This window comes from Pecten maximus, chromosome 2 (assembly GCF_902652985.1).
Source record: "Pecten maximus chromosome 2, xPecMax1.1, whole genome shotgun sequence".
In the NCBI taxonomy this organism is placed as follows: Eukaryota; Metazoa; Mollusca; class Bivalvia; order Pectinida; family Pectinidae; genus Pecten; species Pecten maximus.
Window position 1 is genome coordinate 46,478,878 of NC_047016.1, and position 24,527 is coordinate 46,503,404.

A 24,527-nucleotide genomic window follows, 5' to 3' on the forward strand; every position below is an offset into this window, starting at 1 on the left:
TATATGGGTCCAGCATGGGAATACCTCGAACGAGTTCGTGTTTCAGGGTGCCGAGGTCAAGGTCAAGGTCACTGTTACTATTTATAGAAAATCTTTGTCAGCGCTCTTGCGACTTCATTTCTGAACGGATCCTGACCAAACTTTACATATGGGTCTAGCATGGGAATACCTCGAACGAGTTCGTGTTTCAGGGTGCCAAGGTCAAGGTCAAGGTCACTGTTACTATTTATAGAAAATCTTTGTCAGCGCTCTTGCGACTTCATTTCTGAACGGATCCTGACCAAACTTCATATATGGGTCCAGCATGGGAATACCTGGAACGAGTTCGTGTTTCAGGGTGCCAAGGTCAAGGTCAGCGTTACTATTTATAGAAAATCTTTGTCAGCGCTCTTGTGACTTCATTTTTGAACGGATCCTGACCAAACTTCATATATGGGTTCAGCATGGGAATACCTCGAAAGAGTTTGTGTTTCAGGGTGCCAAGGTCAAGGTCAAGGTCACCATTACTATTTATAGAAAATCTTTGTCAGCACTCTTACAACTTCATTTCTGAACGGATCCTGACCAAACTTCATATATGGGTCCAGCATGGGAATACCTTGAACGAGTTCGTGTTTCAGGGTGCCAAGGTCAAGGTCAAGGTCAGCGTTACTATTTATAGAAAATCTTTGTCAGCGCTCTTGCGACTTCATTTTTGAACGGATCCTGACCAAACTTCATATATTGGTCCAGCATGGGAATACCTCGAACGAGTTCGTGTTTCAGGGTGCCAAGGTCAAGGTTAAGGTCATGTCTATTGCAGTTCAGTGCAAATGACAACTGATGTTATTTCAATGTCCTGCAATAACCCCACCCCCCATTTTGCGTCAGAGTTCATGTGTTAGCACGCGAGGGGATTTGTATCGTTTGCGATGCCTTGTTCAAAGTAGCGTTCTTCATATTCCTCTTAGATTTCATTTGTAGGTCCCCCTTGTTAAATAAGTAAAAAAGGAAAATGGGAAAGAAGAGGGGAGTAGAGGTCAGAGGTTAGGGAAGGGAGTAGGGTTCAGAGGTTAGGTAGGTGAGTAGAGTTCAGCGGTTAGGGAGGTGAGTAGAGTTCAGAGGTTAGGTAGGTGAGTAGAGGTCAGAGGTTAGGGAAGGGAGTAGAGTTCAGAGGTTAGGTAGGTGAGTAGAGTTCAGCAGTTAGGGAGGTGAGTAGAGTTCAGAGGTTAGGGAGGTGAGTAGAGTTCAGAGGTTAGGGAGGGGAGTAGAGTTCAGAGGTTAGGGAGGGAAGTAGAGTTCAGAGGTTAGGTAGGGGAAGAGAAATTTGTCAGAAGTAGAGAAGGGTGTAAGTGTAAGAGGTTAGAGGTCAGGTGTGTTAAAGTCGAAGGTAAAAAATGGAAAAGATTAGAGGTTAGGAATGGAGTGGGTGAATAAAAAAAGTATTGGTTGAATTCCTGAGGGGTAAAGCATCACTGTAGTAGTACACGTTAATGCAATACAGTGGTAGGGTTACTAGAGCGAAATTCAAAATGGTTTCCTCCTGCTGTGGTTGAAAAATTGTCCATGTGTTAATAAAAGTTTGTGTAGCCTGTCCAACCTTCTCCCAATTTCCTTGTTGAAATCAGTAACATTATTGATGGATTTAGTATTATACTGATGTGTTACTATGACAACCCCTCAGGTGGTCCAGGTGGTTTCTCGCCTGAGGAGGGGCCACGCTTCCCTGGCCCTGGAGGTCCGAGTCCTGGGATGGATAGGTGGTCCCAAAGCCAGCAGATGGTGAGACCTCCACAGCCAAGGCACTTTAGACCTCCAGGTACATCATCAACAAGGCCAAACAAGATATAGGTTTGAAAAGCATGAATGATTGGGTTTAAATGTTGTTAATGAAACTGAGATAGCATCAGTTATAGTATCACAATAGAGAGAGCCCAAATATCAAAGATCACAAATATACTTCTGAAAGATGTAATCTCTTTGTTGTGTTTCAGCATTTAGTTAGTTGGTCAGGGGCTAGTTTTCTTATTCCAGCTTAGGTCACATGAAGACCAATATCTAATTGGGGAGTAAATCTAGAGCTGATTTGTTCAGCGGTAGATCTGTTTTGGCGAGTCATGTTTTGTGGTATCGTACAAAAGAAAAAAATATTTTATTTCATATATTAAAGAACACTTTCTTCCAACAATTATACCTCCCCACTGAATCAGGGGTGTTTAGATTTTGCATTGTCTGCCCATCACAATATTCCTCATCACTTCAGCAGACATATTTACAGATGGATTTTGATGAAACTATAGAGTTATGATTGCATTTGACAAACTTTGGACAAGTTTGACTATGGACATGATTGGTCATTGGTCAGGATAACTGTTACTGTGTGTACAATTTTGTATATTTATATTACTAAAGTATCCTTGAATTAAATGACTTATTTTGGCTGTATCAAATGTCTGATGATTATACTAAAGAAAAATAGTTTAGCTTCCTATTTGTCTTACTTGACATTATTGGGAATATTGATGGAAGCAGGGGGCATGGTGGGGGTGAGGATCGCGATATTGCCTTGCATTGGCATTGTCATCTATGTCTAGGAAAATGTGTTTTAGATTTTCACTTTCCAGAAAACAGGAAACAGTTTGAAAGTCTTATCATGAGACGGATAAAATAAGAATGACTTGATCTAGTAATGATGAATCTAACATCAAATAATGATGAATTTAACTCTAAAATGATATTCTGTAGATATGGACATGTACATGCGAGGACCGTTTGAAGGACGACCCGGTGTCCCTGGAGCCATGAGACAACCCCGTCCCCCCGGGCCATTGTCCCCACACAACCAGTTCTCACCTAGGGGCTCTTCCCCTCAGATGTCCCCTGTACCGGGCCAACATACAGGATTTAAACCACAGGTAAGTGGATGTTTGTTACTGTTTATTGTCGGAGATCTCCATGAAGATTTACACTTATTACCAGGTAATGCCCATTGAGGAAAGGATAAGATAACTCGACCGGGCATCAATAATGTTTTGTTCATTTAATTTACATAAATTGAGATACAAGACTGCTGAGAAGGTGGAGTGTCAAATATGGAAATCTGTCACCGTCACAGCTCTATGAAATATTCTGTGGGATCAAATGACTCCACTTATTGTCGTGCATGAACTTGAAAAGTTTTGATATTGCAACAATTACTGAATGGTTTTGTTCAGCCCTTATCTTAGATGGAAGAGCTATGAACTTCAAATATTTGGGTTTCTGGTCCCGCTGTAGATGGCTTGGAAAACACAGAAAAAACGGATAATGAATTAAATGTATGAAAATACCTTAAAGTTGTATTAATTTCATGAAGCCAGGCCATATCAGACAGTGTATTACAAGTAATTTTATAGTGAACGAATATAATAATGTTCCTGTACTGTTGTATATTCAGCTACTTCAGTTGGTCCAGGAGCGTATGCGACATCCTAACCCCGGCAAACCACAGCCCACCACCCCTGGGGCACAGCCAGGCCCTGGCTTTGAACCGTTCAGTCCAGCTGGTGAGCTCCCGAAAATGCCCTTTGACCCCAACAGACCCCAAGGTCAAGGACAGTCGGTACCAGCAGAAATACCCCCAGTTCAACCACCCACAGTGAAGCACGAACCGAAAGAGGTGTTGCCAGGTAAAAGTGACGAGGCTGGAGGAAGAGCGGTCTTACCAAAGACACAGAAACAGGTGATGTCATCAGAAGATGAGAAACAGGACACGGAGGATGAAAACATAAGCGATCTGCTGGGTAAGAGTTTGGATAATCAATGATAGGATTGTTATATAAGGCTTCAGCTGTCCTTGAAGCTGTTCCAATTAGTTAACTTATGAGAAATTTGGATCCAATGTCCAATGACAAAACGATCTCAAACACTATTACTTGTTACTTGTATATACCAAATTATACAGATTTTAATCATATTCTAGAATTAAATGTTTTCAGAAAGATACTTATCTGAAAGTGAAAGGGAAATAAAAAAAATCTGAAAGTGAAAGGGAAATAAAACTTTTGGTTTCCTTTACAAAAATATGTGCAATTTTTTTGCTTTCAGACAATGACGGATCGTTTGACATATTGAAGTATGCTGACCCTGAGCTGGATTTTGATGACCAGGGCAAAAGTATACTCGATGATCTGGTCGAGGAAAGCAAGGCAGAGGATTCAGAATCGGAGGTCAAGAGTGAAATGGATGGCCCCAGGTCTAACAAACCTGAGGAAAAAGAAGGTACAGAGAACGAGGAATCCATTAAGATGGAGGACGATAAAGCCGACCCAGGCTCCAAATCTGCACCAGCCATGGGAGCTGTGAATTTCCAAGCCAAGTTCTTAGAATTTAGCAAGAGAAAGCAGGAGGAGCGCAATGGGGATGGTACCCCAGGTCCTTTGGACCAGAAGTCCTCCATTCCAGAGGCAGACAAAAACAAAAACAAGAGTCAGATTGCTGCCATTCTACAGAACCCTGAACACATGCGTCCTCAGTTGGATCGGCGTGACTCGCAGAAGTCCGATAGTGGATCTTTGGGAAAAGATCTCCTGCCTCGTACACCATCAGGGACACCCACAGGATTACCCACAAATCTGGGTTTAGATCAAACTAGTATGGGGCAAGCTGGCATACCGATGGGATCCCGTCCCACTTTCAGTGGGGGAATGCCTTCACCTCTACATCAAATCGCTCAGGTGTATCAAGGTTCTCACCCTCAACCCTCACCATCTTCTACAGGGGGGAAATTCCCTCAGCAAAGTCCAGGAACCCCAAGCCTACCCTCACCAAAGGTATTACCATCACCAAAGAGCAATATCCCATCTCCGAGGACACCGAATGTTCCATCACCGTTCAGTCAGCAGTCTGGTCTTGGTGGGCAGTTGTCTCCCTTCTCACAGGCAGTACAGTCCCCGTTTTCTCCACCCGTATCATCAGCAGCACACTCGCCGTTTAGTGCGCCCCCTGCCACGTCATCTGCCCCACAGTCACCGTATGGGCCTCCAGGGAGGACTCAGTCACCGTTTACCCTCCCAGTCACTGGAAGCACAGGCAACAGTCAGTCGCCTTTCGGAGCCATGTCGCAGCCTTCCCCTATGTCGGCCTCACAACCGCCAGGTCAGCGGTCACCCCGTGGAACCATTACTCCGACCAACCAGTATATGCAAGGAACGTATGGTCAGCCAATGATGCCGGTACCTCCCAGGGGTGCGACCACTCTGCAGCCTACCCCGAACAGCATCCTGTATGGCCAGTCTTCTGCGGCCCAGCAAATTAACAAGGTCCCCACAGGAATGCCAGGACCTCGTATGCCTTTTACCTCCCAGGGTATGCCTCAACAAGGTCCGCCACAGTCGATGGACCACCAACATCCACAACCACACATGGAGATGACCTCTCCAGGGGGAACCCCCATAATGAGGATGCCAAGGGCATCTCTCCCTGAAGGTGTTACCCCGGAACAGGCTATGCAATTTCAGGGCCAGCAGCAAAACCCTGCATCCATGTACCAGGGTAATATGCAGGGCCCTCGCCCCCAGGGTGGTATGATGGGAGCCCCAGGCCAGGGCCAGCCTCCCGGTCCCCCTGGACACCCAGGGATGCGCATGCCTGGAATGAGACCCCCTACCCCAACAGCCACAACCACCGCCCAGTCCAAGGTGCGACTACTACAGGACCAGCCTCTTCTGATACAGGACCTGCTTGATCAGGTTTGTCACCTAGTTTGTAGGCCTCACCTTCATTCACATCACCTAGTCACCTTAGACAGCTAAAACAAAGGACTAACTCAAATATCTTCACTAACTGCCAAGTCCTGGTCCGTTGTACTACCACAGCCATTTCCTAGATTTTATACCGACAGGTATACGATTATGGTGTTGATATATTATCACTTGTACAAAGCATGCATATGTATTGGAAATAGTTTGCTTCATTTGCCAGTATTTTTTATGTCGGTCATTTAAATTCATTTATTTCCATTACTTACTAATTACTTGGGGACAGGAGAAAGAAAAATATATTCCAATCTGTAGAATGCTTGTCTGAAAACTATCTGAATTAACACAAAATCTTCATCATGTATTTATTTCAAGTTCTGCCTTCCGTTTGATTATGTAAGGTATTGGGGGAAGCAATTAACCTGTGTTTAATTATTTCATTGTCATTGGGTTATCACTGCTGAGTAATATGAATGCTTGAAGGGACCAAGCCAAATCATTGGACACAGGAATAACTTTATACTGCCAAGTATCTGGTAGTGATGTCATGAATGGAGATTTGTTGAAGATTTTAATGTTTTTTGCAACATGAATTATATCTATCTCACAACAAGAATTAAAACAAAAACAAGAAAAATCACTATTTCACTTTCTGTTTGAAGGCCAAACATTTTGATATATGTCATTGTATGTAGTAGTTTTATTTTTATTATTATTATTTTTTTTTTTTTTTAATTCACCTGATCAACTTCTTTTAAGAGTATGATATCATTCATGTTCAGGGTATAACTTTCTAACACTCTCGGGGGAAATTCAGAGGCCAATGGATAGTTGTCTCCAGGTTAATCAACATTCATTTTGAACAAAAAAAAATATCGAAGATTCAAAGTTGAAATTTGTGGGATAGTATGCTTTAAATTATGGAATGAGAAAAAGAAATGGTATCCATTGTGACGTCTTTGGAATTCCCCAGCGGGTGATGAAATTCTATGGTTTCATTCTTTATAAACAGGTACTGGAAAAGAAATCCTTGGTCAATACGCAGAAAAACGTTTTTGGTTCTGGCATGCACTCCTGGAATCCAGAACAGGCGAGTTTAGACATATTTACCAAAATGTGGAATATTTGGATTCTTAATTCAAGGCAGATGAGAAAGTGGGGAAATTGTATCCAAACAGAAGCTAATCTAGAAATTTGTAGCATACTTGATCCTTACAAGTTTTGGCCTGGTCTCTTTGGTCTGGTGACGCTTCTTTCACTTTAGTTTTTGCTTACTTACATATATATATATTAAGAACTCCATCATGTCCTCATTGTATTTTTCTGTCCAGGCCATTCAACCAAATGTTGGTAACACAAAAATGCTGTTGAGATTTAAAAGTTTAAAAATTTACGTCTTTGGAACTGAATGGGAAATATGATGAGGATGTTGTACATTTCACATGTAACTGCACATTTACACCTACCATATAGTTCAATAGCTTTTATTGTGGAAAAGGTTTTCAATTCAAAATTTTTGTTCCTCATTTTTTGGATATTATCAGTATTTAATAATTTGCTGATGTTATGAAGAGCTTTAATTAATTAATTTTTTTTTTTTTTTTTTTTTTTTGATGAATCCTAGGTTGTAGTTTGACTTTGTTGGAGTTAACCTTCTGATATTTTTCTGTAGGAGAAACAAGAACAACAAAGACAAGCCCAGCAGCAGGCGATACTGCATCGCCGTGACAACCCAGGCAGCATGGAAGGTATGCCACCAGGTAGCATGCCACAAGGAGTAATGACTCCAGCAAGTATGCCGCCAGGGACGATGCCACCAGGGACGATGCCACCAGGGACGATGCCGCCAGGAGGTATGCCACGTATGGAGGGTATGCAGCGCCCGCCAGGCTTCCCAATGCAAGGATACCGCCCACGGATGGAACATCCAGGGTAAGCTTCCATCCACAGAACACTAGATTTCTGGTACTCTTACCTATTTATCTGTTACTGACACAAGGGTCTGGCAGAGTCCTTGATTCTAACAGCTCATCATACGTGAATTTCAAGTTTTTTCTAGATCATTGTTCATGAAATCATGTATTTGCAAATATATCTGAAGAGGTAAGTTTGCAAAAGAAAATATTCACATAAACTTAGGTGATATACAATAGCTTACTGTTCCCAGTTGCAGTATATATACTATCTGAGAAAATACGTGAATAGCTGATTTTATTATAAACAACGAAGCTGTATCTTTTAATTTATTGGTCACAAAAACAAAGAAGTGTAACATATCAGTGGGTTTCATTACTGAATGTGAGTGGATTGGTCAGAGTACCTGTATTATTGGTACATTTGGATGTGTTTGAAATTGGCATGAATATCTCTGGTAATATGTCAAGTGAATTCAGCTAGATATTCATGAAATGTATGATCACTGACTTAGTCGGAGACTACCAGTAAATTTTATCGAACTTCATATTCTGTTCTATGATCGGAGTGCCATCTGATTAAAGGAAAATATCTTAGTTAAGGGCCTATGGAAAAATTTGAAGTGTTGATGAAGCCAGGGCTAGCACAGATTAAGGATTTTCCACATATCAATTGGGAGACTGAACTGTACACTATGTTGTGTGATCTCAGACCTTCGGGTGATATTCACATACAATATGTAAGTTATGGACATAATATTTAATCTGTAGTTTAACCATTGTACTTTTGTTTTATACGTTCTTATTATCTTTATGTGGTCATTGTTGAATCTATGTATAATTTGATCTGATTTCTTCCAGTGACCCTAGCCAGTGGCCGCGTATGTTTGGCCCACAGGAAGGTGGTCCCCCTCCGCAGGGCAAACCTGGTTTCCCTCCTGGTGTTTCCCCACGCATGCCAGTACAACAGATGAGACAATTTGCACCTGGAGTTCCACCTCAGCAGGGGCCAGGGCCAGGGCCAAACCCGGGGGCCCCAGGAGGCCCAGGCATGGCTCCACCCCCACATCCCCCACCGGTACCTCCCTTACAAGGTAGGTCTTGGTGTCAGTCTGCAAACATGAAAAAAAAAAGACATTCCTCATTGTGAATTTTTTAACCTTTTTGTGGAAAAATCAAATTTTTTTTGAAAAGAGATAGAAAAGGTCTATGTTCTTGCCTTTTCCTATTCTCATGTATTTTTCAAAAGAATTGACAATATCTTGAAATTCTAATGTAAGAAGTCTCTTGATATTTTGGACTTTGAAAAGCTCTTGTAGCTTAAGATATGGATTATGCACAGGTTGCCACTTACTGCATGCCGTGCTGGTAAAATCAAACTGTCTTGCAGTGTTTTATTGTAATTGAAAAGCTTGGAATTATCAGATTTAGGAAAACTTAAACAGATTACCTACCATAACATCAAGTAGATGAATAAAATCATATTGATCATTTACAACATCATTTACTGAAGAAAAAACCCCAACATAAATACCTTACAAATCATTGTTATCCCCAAAACAATTTCTCTCTCAACGACATGTACAGCAATTACATAATATGATCATTATGTGCAGGTGAGCTGAACCCAGAGTTGGAACGACAGCACCTACAGTATGAGGAATGGCTCATCAAACAGAGCCAGTATTTGGAGATGCAGGTCAAGGCACTTGAACAGCAGATCAACAAGTGCAAGCGCACTAAGAAGGCAATCAATGCCAGAGGCAGATCTGTGAGTGTTTCATTCCTACCAACAAGTTTAATTTAATATCCATAAAATTACATGCAAAGGTGGGTTTTTAATGGGATGAGGTTGTCTTTGGCCTTTTCGTACTGTATTAGTATGTGTTGCTTCTATCAATGTTATCTCTCTGATGGTAAACACTTATAATAAATAAAGTGAAATAAAATAAAAGATGTAACTCAGAAAGGGTGATATTTAAACATAGAAAATATCTGAATGCGGTTATTCAACATCTTTTAGTGTTTCTCAAATAATTAATTTTGAAGTCTCCTCTGTATTAAATTTTGGGAAAATGTTATGTCCACTAAAATAGTTTCTTTGCAAGGACAACATAGGGGTTCAAGGTTACAGTTGTCAGCTTCCGTAACATTATTACCGTATAATATCAGTATGGAGTCACGTTAATGGAATTTATGTCGGTGATAAGTGTTAGTTTGAAAATGTTTCATCAAAGTATGATCTTGATAATTGTACAGGCCAAGAAAGCAAACAAGGAGATCCCTATTCAGGATACCCAGGAACTGGAGCGGGTCACACAGGAGCAGTCCATGCTACAGAAACAGCTGGAGGGCCTCCGCAAGCAGTTCCGAACACACCAAATGCAGGCTCAAGAGTACAGGACTAAGAAAAGAGTAAGACCTACTTTGTCCAGTCATGTCTGTTGTCAGTAAACACCTAACGTCCCCTATACATAGGAATTCTGTTAAAAATATACTCAAATATATTAGATGTGTTGAAATCAGAAATACTTCTTGTGACGCTGCAAGTACCTTGTGTAGAGTTGTGACTAAACACAGTCAGACTTTCATCAGTGCCACAATAATTAAGGATTTCATTGATGGCACAAGTTAATTTAAAAAAAAAAAATTCTGTTCAAGTTTTTTATCGCCTTCCTTGAAAATTAACCAATTCTTGAAATTCTTACTTACCTTTAACATTTGTTGTCTTATAATACCTACATTTCATTTGGCCACTTTTTCCATTGATACCAAGGAATTCACACATTGATTATGTGCCAGAGCTTCAGTGATGATGAAGCTCTCTCCATGAAGGTTCTATGAAAATAGTATCCCTTCATTATAGTTCATGCAAGTTATTGAAGATGACTCAGGAATGAGAGTGAATAACTGGCAGTTCTCTGATAAATTGTATCCTAAAAGATGATTGGTTGTAAGAGCCAGCGAAAACGAGTCCAATTGTGATGTGTAAAAAGATGATCTAAGAGAAAAAGTATCAGGGATTGAACAAATACAAATTACGATTATACACCTGTATTGTGGCGAATCAGAAAGCATCTGGCTAACTTAGCTCCACATGTTTTCTCATATGTTTTTGAAAAGGAAGATATTCTTATACATATCAGAACATACGAATACAGGCTGATTTTGTACTTTTCCTTAAAGGAACGGTTTGGCCTACCAGTCCAGCCACCACAATCTACGCAGCCCGCCCCTGCCCCTGCCCCTGGGGTGCCAGAACCAGTAATGGGAGGACCACTCCAGCCCCGTATTCCCGGGGGACCCGGAGGACCCGGGACGGTGCGACTAACTGCATCTGCTCGCCAAGAATACGATAACTACATGCAGCAACGACTTCGTCAGCAGCAGATGGGTGCTCGGCCACCAATGCACACAGTGGTGGAGGTAAGACAGCGTCACTAATCTTGTCTAGGTGTGCAAGTTTGAGCCAGTAATATTATGTATGTTTTATAAGGAGGTTGATGTGCAGGTTTTCTGGGTGATATTAAAACAAATATTGTAGTAATAGAATATGAAATAGCTAAAAAAAAAAGCTTAATTATTAATACAGTTTATTTACATCTAATATAACATGAACAAGAAGAAAATATACTGGCCTAATTCTGTGCATGATATTTGCGATTTTGGATGCTTTACCGAAGGAACATCTTAATTAATACATGTATTTCTCTTACCAAAAAAGTTTTGGAAAATTGTTTTTGTGATTGTGTGTTATGAATTCTGATGCCAATGTCACGACTGCAACAGTACTAAAGTTGTGTGCCATCGACCGTCATCACCGTGGCCATCCTGTCATCATCCTCATCATTCTTTTCATCCCCACTGTCATCCTCAACATCTAGGCTAGAGCTATGATTTCACACCTTCCAAGCAATAGTGTAGTCTTGAACCTCTTGTTTGTGTTATAGGGTAATAAAATCTGTTCTGTTCCTCCACAAATTGGTTTGTGTTTCTCCCAAATTTGTTTAGTACCAGGTAAAATTCTCGCCTTGGTTTAGATGAGGATGAAGCTTTGGCAATAGTACAGCCTTCCAAAAACAACATTATACACATATAAAGTAGTATGGATAATATTTTAGCTATCGGTATCAACCAGCTATTAGTTTATAAAAAAACATTGATTTATTCATGATGTGTCAATTGGGGATGCATTTTCATTCCCTTTTTGTTTTAAAGTTTTTGTTGGATTTTAGATTTCGTTTATCAAGCAGTTGATGTCTAGCTAAGCACTGCATGAAGGACCTGTAGAGGAACATGCCAGTGTATTCTTATAGTAAAGAGAAAGTTATATTTTCTTAAAACATTGAGGGTGGGGCAATCACATGTTTTGAGACATAATATGATAGAATGGGATGGTTTTTGGAGTTTAGCTATATTATTTCAGTAGTGTTTTTAGGGATGGTTTTACAATGGATGGGGATGGTACTTATACATGAGGTTGGTTTGGGTAGGCCCACCCCTACAGCAAGGTGAACAGAGTTGTATGAGGTGACAACACTTGACGAATTTTTGTGTTTGATCACACAGTACCCCCAGGGAAAAACAACCTCGAAAAAGAAAAAGGCTACAAAAGTGTGCAAAGCCACTACTATTCAGGTGAGACAAGCCATTTCCCACTTTTTCAAAGCGCTATTTTGTCACAGCATGCTAGACTTTTGCCATGTTTGTTAATACCTTCGGTATAACAACTGTTCGCCAACACACCCGACCATGTTAACTGGAATCGTTGTCTCCATTGTCACTCGGAAACTACAGCAAAAACTGTCAGGATGTTTACAAAATTTTATCACAATAGAGGATGTCAACAAAATTTTTATTATCATTCCTTCACAATAGAGTTCGGAGAAACGCAAAATATCCTGAAAAGAGTTGATGTAAAGAAAGTATTACATCAAGCAGAATGTTAATCTTTGATTATAATCCAGTAAGTAGTTCTAAAGAGACTAAAAAAAGCACACAAACGAAACGATTACATGTATTTTGAATTTATTTCTGTTGATTCAATTTGAAAATTTATTCGTCCTTCTTCATATATTGTTCAATTTTTGTTGTCATTTATCGGACATTTGTGTTATTTTATCAAGTTTTGTTTTATCAAGAATCTCACGTACAGTTGTAAAAAGTGACTAGGTAGAGTGGCAATCTCTGGTTCTGCTTTGTCTATCAGCTGTTGTATCTATACTAATACAGATCCTAGCTTCTTATCAACAAGTCTGTTTGGTAAACAGTGGGCAACCACTTACTATTTGTTAGATTTGAAACATTTTAAAATGACGTATTGTTATAGTATTTAGAAAATGTTATAGTCTGTTTCTTCTACTGGACCTACCAGCTATTGAGTGTGACAGAAATATTCCACTAACATTCTTATCTCAGTGTATTTAACCTCAGTTACTCAACTGAACCTCACATTCCTGTCAAGTGTTCTGTTTCAGTCTGGAGCATCCAGTTTGATTAAGAAAATTAGGCGATTTCCAGAGTAAAATTTTGATCTCAGACTGGATATTTTTGACAATGAAAAATCTATTGTTTCCCCATATCAGAAGTGTTTTATCCTTACAGCTGAGTTTTACTTGAGGTTGGAAGATGTTTCAGGATTTCATTTTAAGAAGCATATAAAAATATCAAATTTTTAAAGGCTTTCCAAACCCGTCATCTCCAGTATTGACGTTATGACCCCTTGACAGGAATGGCATCGCAGTAACCGGGGGGTTAAATACTGTGAAGAACGGGTATTTAGGTTTCACACTCAAAAACTGGAGAACCAATTGGCAGAGACTATGGTAATCATCATTGTTACCAGGTGTTTTAATCTGCGACAGAGAAACGGATATCTAATAATGATAACTTGTATTGATTGACAAATTAAGGGGAGTCAATTTTGTCAGTTGTTAGAGATATAAAAGGGAGATAATTCGTTTTGTCGAGTATGGAAACACAATTAAGATTTAGGGGAAATGAATTTGTTAGACAATACACAATGGACAAATCACCTTAAATTACAGAAGAAAGCTAAGGTACCAGTGTCAAAGAGTGCAACATGTGTAAGTAACATCACAAAGCACAACTGTACAAATGACTTATTTTTCATCATAGTGTCCTTTGTAAATTAAACTTCAACAAATGTTGTTAAAATGAAATTTAAATGTTGTTGAATACTCTATATGCACTTTTTACTCTCTCAAAAAATAGCCATGCTTATTCAATAGAAATAAGTTTAGGAAAGTTAAGAGATCTGAATATATAAGGGAGCTTGTTTGTCAGTTGGAGAATACACCACTGACAAATCCACTTAAATTACAGAAGAAAGCTAAGATAGCCGTGACACAGAGTCCAACATCTGTAAGTAGTGTCACACAGCACCACTCTTCAAATGTGTCCAGCTTTTTTTTCTTCAATGAAAATTTTTTCAAATTTTTTTTTCAAATGTTTGATACCTAAAATATCAGTGTTGTTGAATATGCTGTATGCACCTAGTAGATATGTATGAGGCTTGATCAAAGTCATCTGTTAATTCGATATTTATTGTGTTCTTTTTTTAAGATAAATTTTAATGTTTGCAATATTTATATACTTTTCCAAAATGGATGTCCGCAGTATGTGTACATATTATTTTCACATGTTAAATTTTGATATATTTGTTGTTTCTTTTGTTTTTTGGGTTTTTTCAAATTTTAAATTAAAAAGGTTCAAAGAGGACATTTTTGGCATTTCGTTACCCCGGGCTTTCAGTCATGTAGGGTTATAGAGATTTGGACTGACTTCATTTGTAATCAGGTTGTCATAAGCTCTTATTCACAATCATTACCTATTGTACAAGTTCGCTTATCAACCACCTGAGGTCAAAAATTAATGTTACCGTTACTATAAATAGAATTTTAGGTGATAAGTCTTCTGTGCCTTGCATTAATTAATAGTAATTGGTCTTTTATTTTGTAACATTGAACATTGGTGTCAAACTGTTAGTTGGGAGCGATATCGGACAGGGTTTCATTATTCTTGAATTTTCAAGCTAGTGTCTTCAACTTTTCTGTTGTTAACTGTAACAGGATTTTTTTTTTTGATATTTTTCCAAATGTAAATCTTGCTGTTTATGACTGGTAGATTAAGTTTGATAATTTTTCCTGAATAGGTGATTAAGAACAAGTGTTTGGTCATTAAGTTCGAACATTTTTTGGTAGTTTCAGTAATTTAATTATTTATTGCTTCTCACCAATATTGACATGAAGTATAGTGATTCCATACTTCTGTCCGGCCTTGATCAAGTTTAACATTTTATAATCAATATTGTGAGTGCTTGGTCATCCTTACCGTTGTGCTTGATCAAGTTTTGAGCAAACATTTAAGATTTGTACTAAACAAAGGAAGGAACAATAGATTTATTAATGTAGACAATGAAGAAACAAGATACAAAGGAAAGGGTAGAACAATAAAAATAAATTGATATTGTTATCAAGATTTTGTAGGAATGATTCAAAACAATTTTTCTGCTACCCTAGATCTTATTCTTATGAACTCATATGGATAACACTTTTTCCCTGACTGCTTCTGATGTAAAGGAACTCTATAGCTTGGAGCACAATAACTAGAGCAACATTAACCAGCTGTGGTGACAGTAGATATTTGGGAAGCACTACCTGGTCGTACTCACCGGAGGCTTCACATGCTTATTATCACTTTGTATGTATGTCCGTGTCCTACTGTGTGTGTCTCTGTCGTGGCGGACACCTCACATAGAAAACCATGTGTGATTCGATATCCTATTCTTCTTGTGGGGGGTTCCTGATCAAGATTTACCAACTCTTTTATTGAGGTACTGACATTATTATTGAAAAATGCCGTAGTATTCCAAATAGGTAACTCGTGGAATTTTTTCTTCATTTTACCAGTCGTCATATGACCTTTGCTTTTGTAAAATCGTGAAACCTGAACAAACTACAGTGTACAAAATTTTGTGTTGTGTTATTTGCTTTTTGTCAACATTATTATGTGGTATATCTCATACTGTATTAACTTTAGTTGATAACTAACATGTACAGTACACTGCGGTCCTGAAGGATATGTCCATAAGGGAAAACTCGTCGAAAAATAATGATGGAGAACGACCTTCACAGAACTTTAAAAAAAAAAAATTAGTCAAGTCAGCAGCCGAAACAGGGACTCGTTGTCAAGTACATTTCATTCTTTTGATGGCAGACTAGCCTTGATAGGCTGCTGCTCTTAGCATGATATTCCCCAGCTTTGTCTTGTCTTGTGGACAACCTGTCTGTTGAATGATTGCTTGAGGACTAGGAAGGATTCATTGGGAACTTTTTACCCTTTTATCTGTTTTTATGTGTTTATTTAATTCCTTCATCTTTCATTTGAACCAGAAAACATCTCTCCCTTGAAGTTTGAAAAAAATTGTATTCCTCAGGTTAAATCCGGTTACAATGTACTTCATGATTTGAGAATTTTATTGAAACCTTTTATTATAAAGATAAGAATAGTTATTACATTCAGTCATTATACAGTGTTTATATATACTATGTACATACCTGCATGACAGAAGTCGTGGCTCGAACTGTATTGTATTCAAAATATTCATGATCATACATTACACTTTAGTTGACATGGAAATTTGCATTTCATAGAAACTCACCTTTGGAATTTGGGTTGTTTCTGGGGTTAATTTTGCAGTTTATGCTTAGTCTATATTTGGTATCATTGTTAACATTCAGGACTTTTAAGAGACGAGGTTATTTCTAAGGGTTGGGGAATATGTCTAGACAATATCATCTCCCGAATCCCTACCTATTGATCACAGGTAAAAATGTGTTTTAACCATAAAGGACAATATAGACTAAAAATCATTTTATCTCTTTGTTACTTTTAGTTTCTAATCCTGTCTTCTGTTGAATTTCTCATCCCTACTTTCATTTCAAGCGCTGACCATCCCCTGTCCGTACTTTTTCATCACACATGCTGCTCAAGGTGTCCTGGCTGTTACATATATATCTGTGTTGTGTTGACCTTTTTGTCCTCTGTCTACAACGTGTGTATGTTTGTATTGTGTTATATATATACTCATGTGCTTGTCTTCTGTATGTTACAACATCACAGCAACTGATAATCTGTGTTTAGAAACAAAACATTTTAATGGCTTGGTGACATATTGTGATTTTCACATTATGTAAGTCCTCGTGGAAATTCAACAGTTTTTGAAATTTTCGCTTGAGTTAGTAATTATTTACATGAAATGTTCATTGAATTGTATGTCTGTATCTATGTATGTGCAGTTTTGTAACTAATAGATTGAATTTGATGATTCCTTTATACTGACCATTTCGTCATCCACCCAGAGATTTAGTCTGGTGACCTCCCCATTATGACAGCAAAAATCTGTATTGAAGAAACTGTTAGTGGAACATAAACACAACTTATGTGTAGATGTATCTATGCTAAGCTTGTGATATGTCCTAGAAGGTGGACCTGTCTTTCTTTCTTTCTTTCTTGACCTAGTTTAGGTGCTTTACAGATCATTGGGTCAAAGGTCAAGGTCAGACAATGTATTTCAAGGCACTGGTATAGTACAGGATATATTATGGCGGCCGGATCTGACCAACAGTTTATACTTTATTGGCTATTACGTCGTTGATGTGAACATTCTTGAGATCTTTGATTACTGTATGTTTTTAGAGAGTTATGCCCCTTTGTGTAAATAGCTACCCTTTTTGACCAGTTACAGTAATTTTTGATAAACCGGTTATACATTCTGTAAATCTTATTTATATATCAAACACACAAAAAAGAAAAAAGAAAGAGGAAAGACAACAACTCAACTTTCCTGAAATATTTTATTTCTGCCTAAGGCCTATAGTATGTATCATATACAAAGAAACGTTGATGGTATGTATTATCCCAAGTGAGCTGTTGATGGTGTCCATTCATCTGTCTGTAAATCCAGAATGGGGCCAGAGATATTTACTTACTCTGCTGTGGAACGCTTTGGTCCAATCAGATTGAAACAGTATCACTTTGGTCCAATCAGATTGAAACAGTATCACTTTGGTCCAATCAGATTGAAACAGTATCACTTTGGTCCAATCAGATTGAAACAGTATCACTTTGGTCCAATCAGATTGAAACAGTATCACTTTGGTCCAATCAGATTGAAACAGTATCACTTTGGTCCAATCAGATTGAAACATTGTATAAAAGGCAGTGAGAGTGTGGCCCCTTCCTATCCATGGAATAGAATATTGAATATTACATAAAAAAATGTGTAACCATTGTCGTTTTACTGATTACCAGTAGTATAAAGTTTTAATCTTCATGCTCAGTATGAAACAACACAAATGTCCAGCATGCTAGGTTTGAGAATATCCGATGGTTCCTAGGAAAGTCTGGATGAGTTGGCATGCTCATTGTGGACCGGCCAGGGAGGTTGGACGAGCCTGTTTTACTACGATGTTGTGCACGCTATGTTGTATTACTGACCTACTAAACTTACTACAGCTTACTTTCAGCCAGTGACGATCGTCACAGTAACACCACTAGACTCGTTGTCATTAACACCCTAATGTACACACTACACAGAGGTATATGTTGTTGGTCTTCAATTTCAGCTTACTGTTTTTGTGAAAAAGAAAATATTATGATGTTAGTCTTGTAACTTATAGCCAGCCATGTTCCTGGACCAGTACCCTATAACGAAAGAATATCAGTATAAGTTCCCTTTCAGCATGAATTGTGATTCTCCGTCTACAGTGAAACCATATTTTGCCAGAAATTCTCTTAATATTTTATGTCCTCATAAGCCAAGCCAGGTCTGTTTTATAAAGTTTCAAGATGTAAAATATAAAGTTTTAAGATGTATATATATAACACCAACTATTGTATCCAAATGAACAAGTTTTATTTTAAGTTAGGTAAAATTTGGTTTTACTGTTTATAATTACAATGTAGTACTCTTTGTCTATGTATTTTAGTCAGAAGTCAAATTGATGGTTGAATTTGATTTAATGAACTTATTGTTTGGAACTTGTTAGTCAAAGGTCAATAAAGGTCATAGGTCAAATATCCCCTCCCAAGATGTTAAGTGATTTATTAATTCACCGGATAGTACTGTTCTTTCGATGGCCTTTGTAAAGACACTACTTTGTATATCCTTTGTATTTCAGGACAATAATCCATTCAGTGAAGAGTATTTAGAGAGGGAACAGATTCAGAAACAACACGACAGACTACACATGGTGCCTGGTCAGCAGGGAGCTATAGGGCAGCCACCTAGTACTGGTACAGGTAAGTATCACACCTGTCACCCTCCAAAACACATTACTGTGATGGGTAAGTATTGCAGCTAAGTTACAGAAGTGTAGAGGTTACCCCCTATAATCCCCAGCCACACTCCACACCCCATACCCCACACCCACACCCACACCCCACACCCCACACCCCACACCCACTACTCTTCACCCTCCACCCCCCAGTTTTGGTAAAGATATACATGTGCAGCTACCTTACTGGAATGTAGAATGCAGAGAATACCCCCACCCTTGTCTCCACCCCCACTAACTACTAGACCCATCTCCCCAAATCTTCTCCAATATTAGACCCCCTTCCCTCTTCCCACCCCCACTCAAGTACTAGACTCCCTCCCCTCTCCACTCCAGTTTTAGACCCCCTCCCCCACCTCACCCTCAATCCAGTACTAGGCAAATGCACAACACTAAAATACAGGGCCGAGTCATTCCTCCCTGAACTGAATTGCGATAGTATGGTTTACTCTGTATACCATGGGATTGATAGCTTATCAGATTCCAAGTCTTACCGAATATTTTTGCAGGTAGCATATGGCACTGATGATCACAATAGCCAACTTATTACGAATATGGCGAGAGGTGTTTACTCCCATTTGTATAATAATTGGATCCGACAAGGCTTATGTGTTCTGTGGTTAGGATGTCGAAATGTTTTGAAAGCTGTATATTATATTGGTGTGTATGTCATTCGTTGTATATTATATCGGTGTGCATGTCATTGGTTTAGGAGACACACCCGATGCCAATCGTCAGATGCACCAGTTCTTTGGTGGAGAGCGTCCACCCTTTGAAGGTTCTGGTCCCTATGGTGGACCCAGGATGCCAGTCCCAGGGGAACCTAGGCCGAGGTTTACAGGGGAACACGGACCACGTTTCTTAGGGGATCAGGGGCCAAGGTTTCCAGGTGATCCTAATCAGGGTCCGCGTTTCCCAGGGGATCAAGGACAGAGGTTTCCTGGTGATCCAAACCAGGGGCCACGGTTTCCAGGGGAACAGGCTCATCGATTTCCAGGAGATCAATCTGCTAGGTTTCCAGGCGATCAAGGTCAGAGGTTTCCAGGTAAGATATGAAACTTTTGAACTGAATTATTTCACTCTTTTCCAAAAGATATTGACAAAATGTTACAGTAAGAGTACATAGGAAAACTCTAAAATCAGCAAGGAGAAATAGGTGAAGATATTCCTGAATTATTTGCCGAAAAAAGACTGACATTATCTTTGAAAATCTGACTGGTAAAACAGATGCGATTACCCTTTCAGTGAAGCTGAGGAATGATAACTGTTATTCATATAATTACAGTAGTCATTTCTGTAACCGTGAATGAAAAAGCTTCAATCTTAAGAATTATAAGATATCTTTTCATGAAACAAAACAAATATTGATTTTTTTAAGGTTCATTTAAAAAAAAAATGTTAACGTTCTATTTCCCTGAGCACCTCCGGCCTGGGGGAATATCATTTTTCTCTGGTTAACAATTTCTTGTATTAACCTAAACAAGTCAACAATTGTATAATGACTATTCAATAATAATGGTTTTGACAGTTCATCATTTATGTTGTCAGATAATAGGCTGTGAAAATTGAGGTCTGTTGTTAGAGGAGTTTGAGTGGTAAAAAGTTTCGGGCTCTGAAAATTGAGGTCCGTTGTTTAAAGGAGTCCGAGTGGTAAAAAGTTTCAAGCTCTGAAAATTGAGGTCCGTTGTTTAAAGGAGTCAGAGTGGTAAAAAGTTTCAAGCTCTGAAAATTGAGGTCCGGTGTTAAAGGAGTCTGAGTGGTAAAAAGTTTTTAGCCTTACCGCCTTAGAGAGTGGAGGGTAAGATCCTCTAGCTAGACTTGTTTGACATCTCTGGATAAAACGGGTTTCATTAGTGTACTCCCGAATGGAAAATCATATCATAACCGGCTCTAGGATCAGACTGTAAAATCGTCCAGAAGCACATTTTAAAAGTACTGAGTAAACTGGTTTGGTGGCGGCTTCTCCCAACTAATGTCACTGTCACTGAAATTTAACATACAAATGGTAATATTGGGAATCTGTTGATGTTGTAGGTCAGAGATTCATGTTTGATGCGCGTATGAGTAATCCAGGCGAGCGGCCTCCGTACCCAGGATCCAACCCACAGGCAATGAGGATGCCTGTTATGGCTGGAGGCCCGGCTGGTCAGGGTGGCATCCCCACCTTTCAGTCAAGTAAGAACACACTTCCTATTGTCTCTAGACCATCAAGGTCATCTCTAAAACTATTGTTATTTCATTGATGAGGACACTGCATTACACAACAGATTTTGTACTTTGTAGTTAGTCATTGTATAAACACAAGATTTTGTATGGTGTATGTAAGTCTTTTAATGGGAATCGGACCTTTACTTTTAATGGGAATCGGACCTTTACTTTTAATGGGAATCAGACCTTTACTTTTAATGGCAATCAGACTTTTACTTTTAATGGCAATCAGATATTGTTCACTTACTTAGCTCAAAGGACCAGTGTGTTAAGGCCATGTCACATCATCCGTCTCTCAAATTTTTCTTTAAAATGTTATAAGTACATAATACTTAAATGGATTTTGATTAAATTTGTTTGGGAGCATCGTTGTGTTAAAGGTACAGATTGTTGGGGACAAATATGGGAAACTGAGGTAAAGTTTTGAGATTCTTCTTTTGTTCAGATAAAGGGATTTTGAGAGTCTATCCTCTAGTACACATGGTAAAAATCAAGATTTTATATAAAGATAAATGTTTTTCAACTGAATTAACTTTGAATCATCTTTGGAACCAGAAAACCAAATGTTCAGGCAGATTCTGAAATCAGAAAATATTTGTAATATAAATGAGCATTTTTGCCATAATTGCTACAATATCAAGGTGAGTGACACAAGTTCTGTGATATCTGTAAATTTGTAGAGAAAAAAACAGAATTATAAAAATCAAAGGCTTTTTTTGAAACTGAAGAGTTATATTTCCTTTTTTACAAATCAAATGTATAATTAGTATTTATTTAGTATTTGACCTGTGATTACGGACTTGTGTAATAGTTTATTTAGTCTGATGATGGTCACATAAAAGGATTTTATATATCATGTCCCAGTCACAACTATAGTGAAGAGACAACAATAATCCTACATTAACATAGTGTGTGTGATGCTTCTTATATACAATGTGCTGTATTTAACTGTAGTTAGAGAGCACTTGATGTATCCAACGTGTCTTTGTTGTAACAAGATTTTAACTTCAGTCATTTTGTTTTATAACAGTTTTAACACCAGATATATCCTGGATATGAAGCTAAACCCTGTACACTCGGCTGTTGGAAAGTGCTGGTATACAGTCAGGTTTACTTTCACTTTGTCAAGGCCTTGGTCATGACGAGCTCAATGATAAAGTTTTGATGAAACTGAAAGAAATACCATACCTAGACAATGCTTGTTTGAAAACAAACTGACTGAAATATTTACTAATTTCTTACTTATGTAGTAGATGTACATATTTTGTACTGTTTTGAAGTGAGGCTGGATATGATACAATCAATATTCACAATTTATCAAAATATGTTCTCCAATGCAAAAAAAAAACCAATGCATCTCCCACATAAGCAGAGTTATTGCCCTTTGATTTATAACACGAACATAACAGTTATTCAGATTTGATGGTTTATGGGTATCAAATCCAGCCTCTTACCAAACATTTAATATATGTGTTATCAAGTAGCCTTCTGACAACGCCTTATTTGTACACTATAACTAAAACCTGAGTGTGGTTAAATACTATGTAATAATACACTGTGTGGTTATATACTATGTAATAATACACTGTGTGGCTATCCCACTACCTAACGGTTTGATTAGTAGCGACATGTGGAAGGTCCATGTAACCTAGGACTTCGTTACCATGGCATGTGAAGATGTACATAGGTTCTATACAAGTGTTCTACCACTGTCATACAAGGCTGAAGTTTGTAGATTGAGTTCTTGGTAGTTAGTCTGTTATCACAAGTATTCCTTTGCCAGAATCAAATTTTGTTATTTTGAATAGTAAGATTGATTAATGTCGTCACAAGCTATCTATAACAGTAGAATTCACTTACTAGACAGTATTTGAAATAAATAATCTTGACCACAGTCGTAGAGAGAATCCGATTCTTGACACAAGAGTTTCAATTTTCAAACTCCTCTACCTTAAAGGGAATCTTTGTGATAGTTTTGATTCATGATGATTTTAAATGCATAGTATTGAAAAGGGAGACATACAAAAATTGAAACTGAGTTATTTTAATAAGAAAAGTAGTCAGCGATTTTGACAATATGACATTTGCATCTATAACGGCATAGACATGGGACATAGGATGATAGACATGGGACATAGGATGATAGACATGGGACATAGGCTTATAGACATGGGACATAGGCTTATAGACATGGGACATAGGATGATAGACATGGGACATAGGCTTATAGACATGGGACATAGGCTTATAGACATGGGACATAGGATGATAGACTCCACTGTTATGGGACATAGGCTTATAGACATGGGACATAGGATGATAGACATGGGACATAGGCTTATAGACATGGGACATAGGCTTATAGACATGGGACATAGGATGATAGACATGGGACATAGGATGATAGACATGGGACATAGGCTTATAGACATGGGACATAGGCTTATAGACATGGGACATAGGATGATAGACTCCACTGTTATGGGACATAGGCTTATAGACATGGGACATAGGATGATAGACATGGGACATAGGATGATAGACATGGGACATAGGATGATAGTCACTCTACTGTTATGGGACATAGGCTTATAGACATGGGACATAGGATGATAGTCACTCCATTGTTATGGGACATAGGATGATAGACTCCACTGTTATGGGACATAGGATGATAGACTACTGTTAAGGGACATAGGATGATAAAAACTTCACTGTTATGGGACATAGGGTTTTAGACAGTCCACTATTATGGGACACTATAAAAGTTGATGTTGAGATTATTTTTCTTTATGAAAATAAGATATACATTGATACGATGATGATGATGATGATGATATTGATTTGCAGTATCTCAGTAATCATTCAACTGTGTCTAAGATTTGCATAGTTATTTTTGGTTTGTAAAGGAGTTCGTTGAAAAAAGTAGAAGCCAGAGAGAGATTTTAATGTTCTTTTTATTTTTGTTCTCTTTACATTATCTTTTTGACAATAGTCTTAGTGTTGTCAAAACTTATTTTATTTGTGTTGTACAATATTAATGGCATCCATATAAATATAGAACATAAAACTTGTAGTTTGTGTGAGAACAAACAACATCTCTCAGATTTGATCAGTTGGAAGTGCTGTACATTACCATATTTAAGGTGATTACAGAAGATATACATTAAGAAGAAAACGTTTCTAACTTTTGGAATGGACGATATATTTTAAAGCAATACAGACTGGAAACCATATCGTCTGAGAGATGTAAATGTTTGAATGTTTATGTGTGTATTATAATTTTCTTTTGATTCTTTTAAACTTTGCTGTAGATATAACCTCCGGCT

At 38.3% G+C, this 24,527-nt stretch overlaps 1 protein-coding gene across 1 annotated transcript in view; it reads left to right on the forward strand.

Annotated features, from left to right (window-relative positions):
* The window catches only part of LOC117322279 (histone-lysine N-methyltransferase 2C-like), a 100,650-nt gene that overhangs the window by 39,770 nt on the left and 36,353 nt on the right, over window positions 1-24,527 (forward strand). The window contains 13 exon segments of the mRNA XM_033877093.1: window positions 1,664-1,798; window positions 2,725-2,894; window positions 3,416-3,761; window positions 4,066-5,708; window positions 7,390-7,649; window positions 8,492-8,724; window positions 9,247-9,401; window positions 9,890-10,045; window positions 10,817-11,056; window positions 12,200-12,268; window positions 18,835-18,955; window positions 19,703-20,035; window positions 21,025-21,165. Of these exon segments, the coding sequence (XP_033732984.1) occupies window positions 1,664-1,798; window positions 2,725-2,894; window positions 3,416-3,761; window positions 4,066-5,708; window positions 7,390-7,649; window positions 8,492-8,724; window positions 9,247-9,401; window positions 9,890-10,045; window positions 10,817-11,056; window positions 12,200-12,268; window positions 18,835-18,955; window positions 19,703-20,035; window positions 21,025-21,165 (4,002 nt within the window).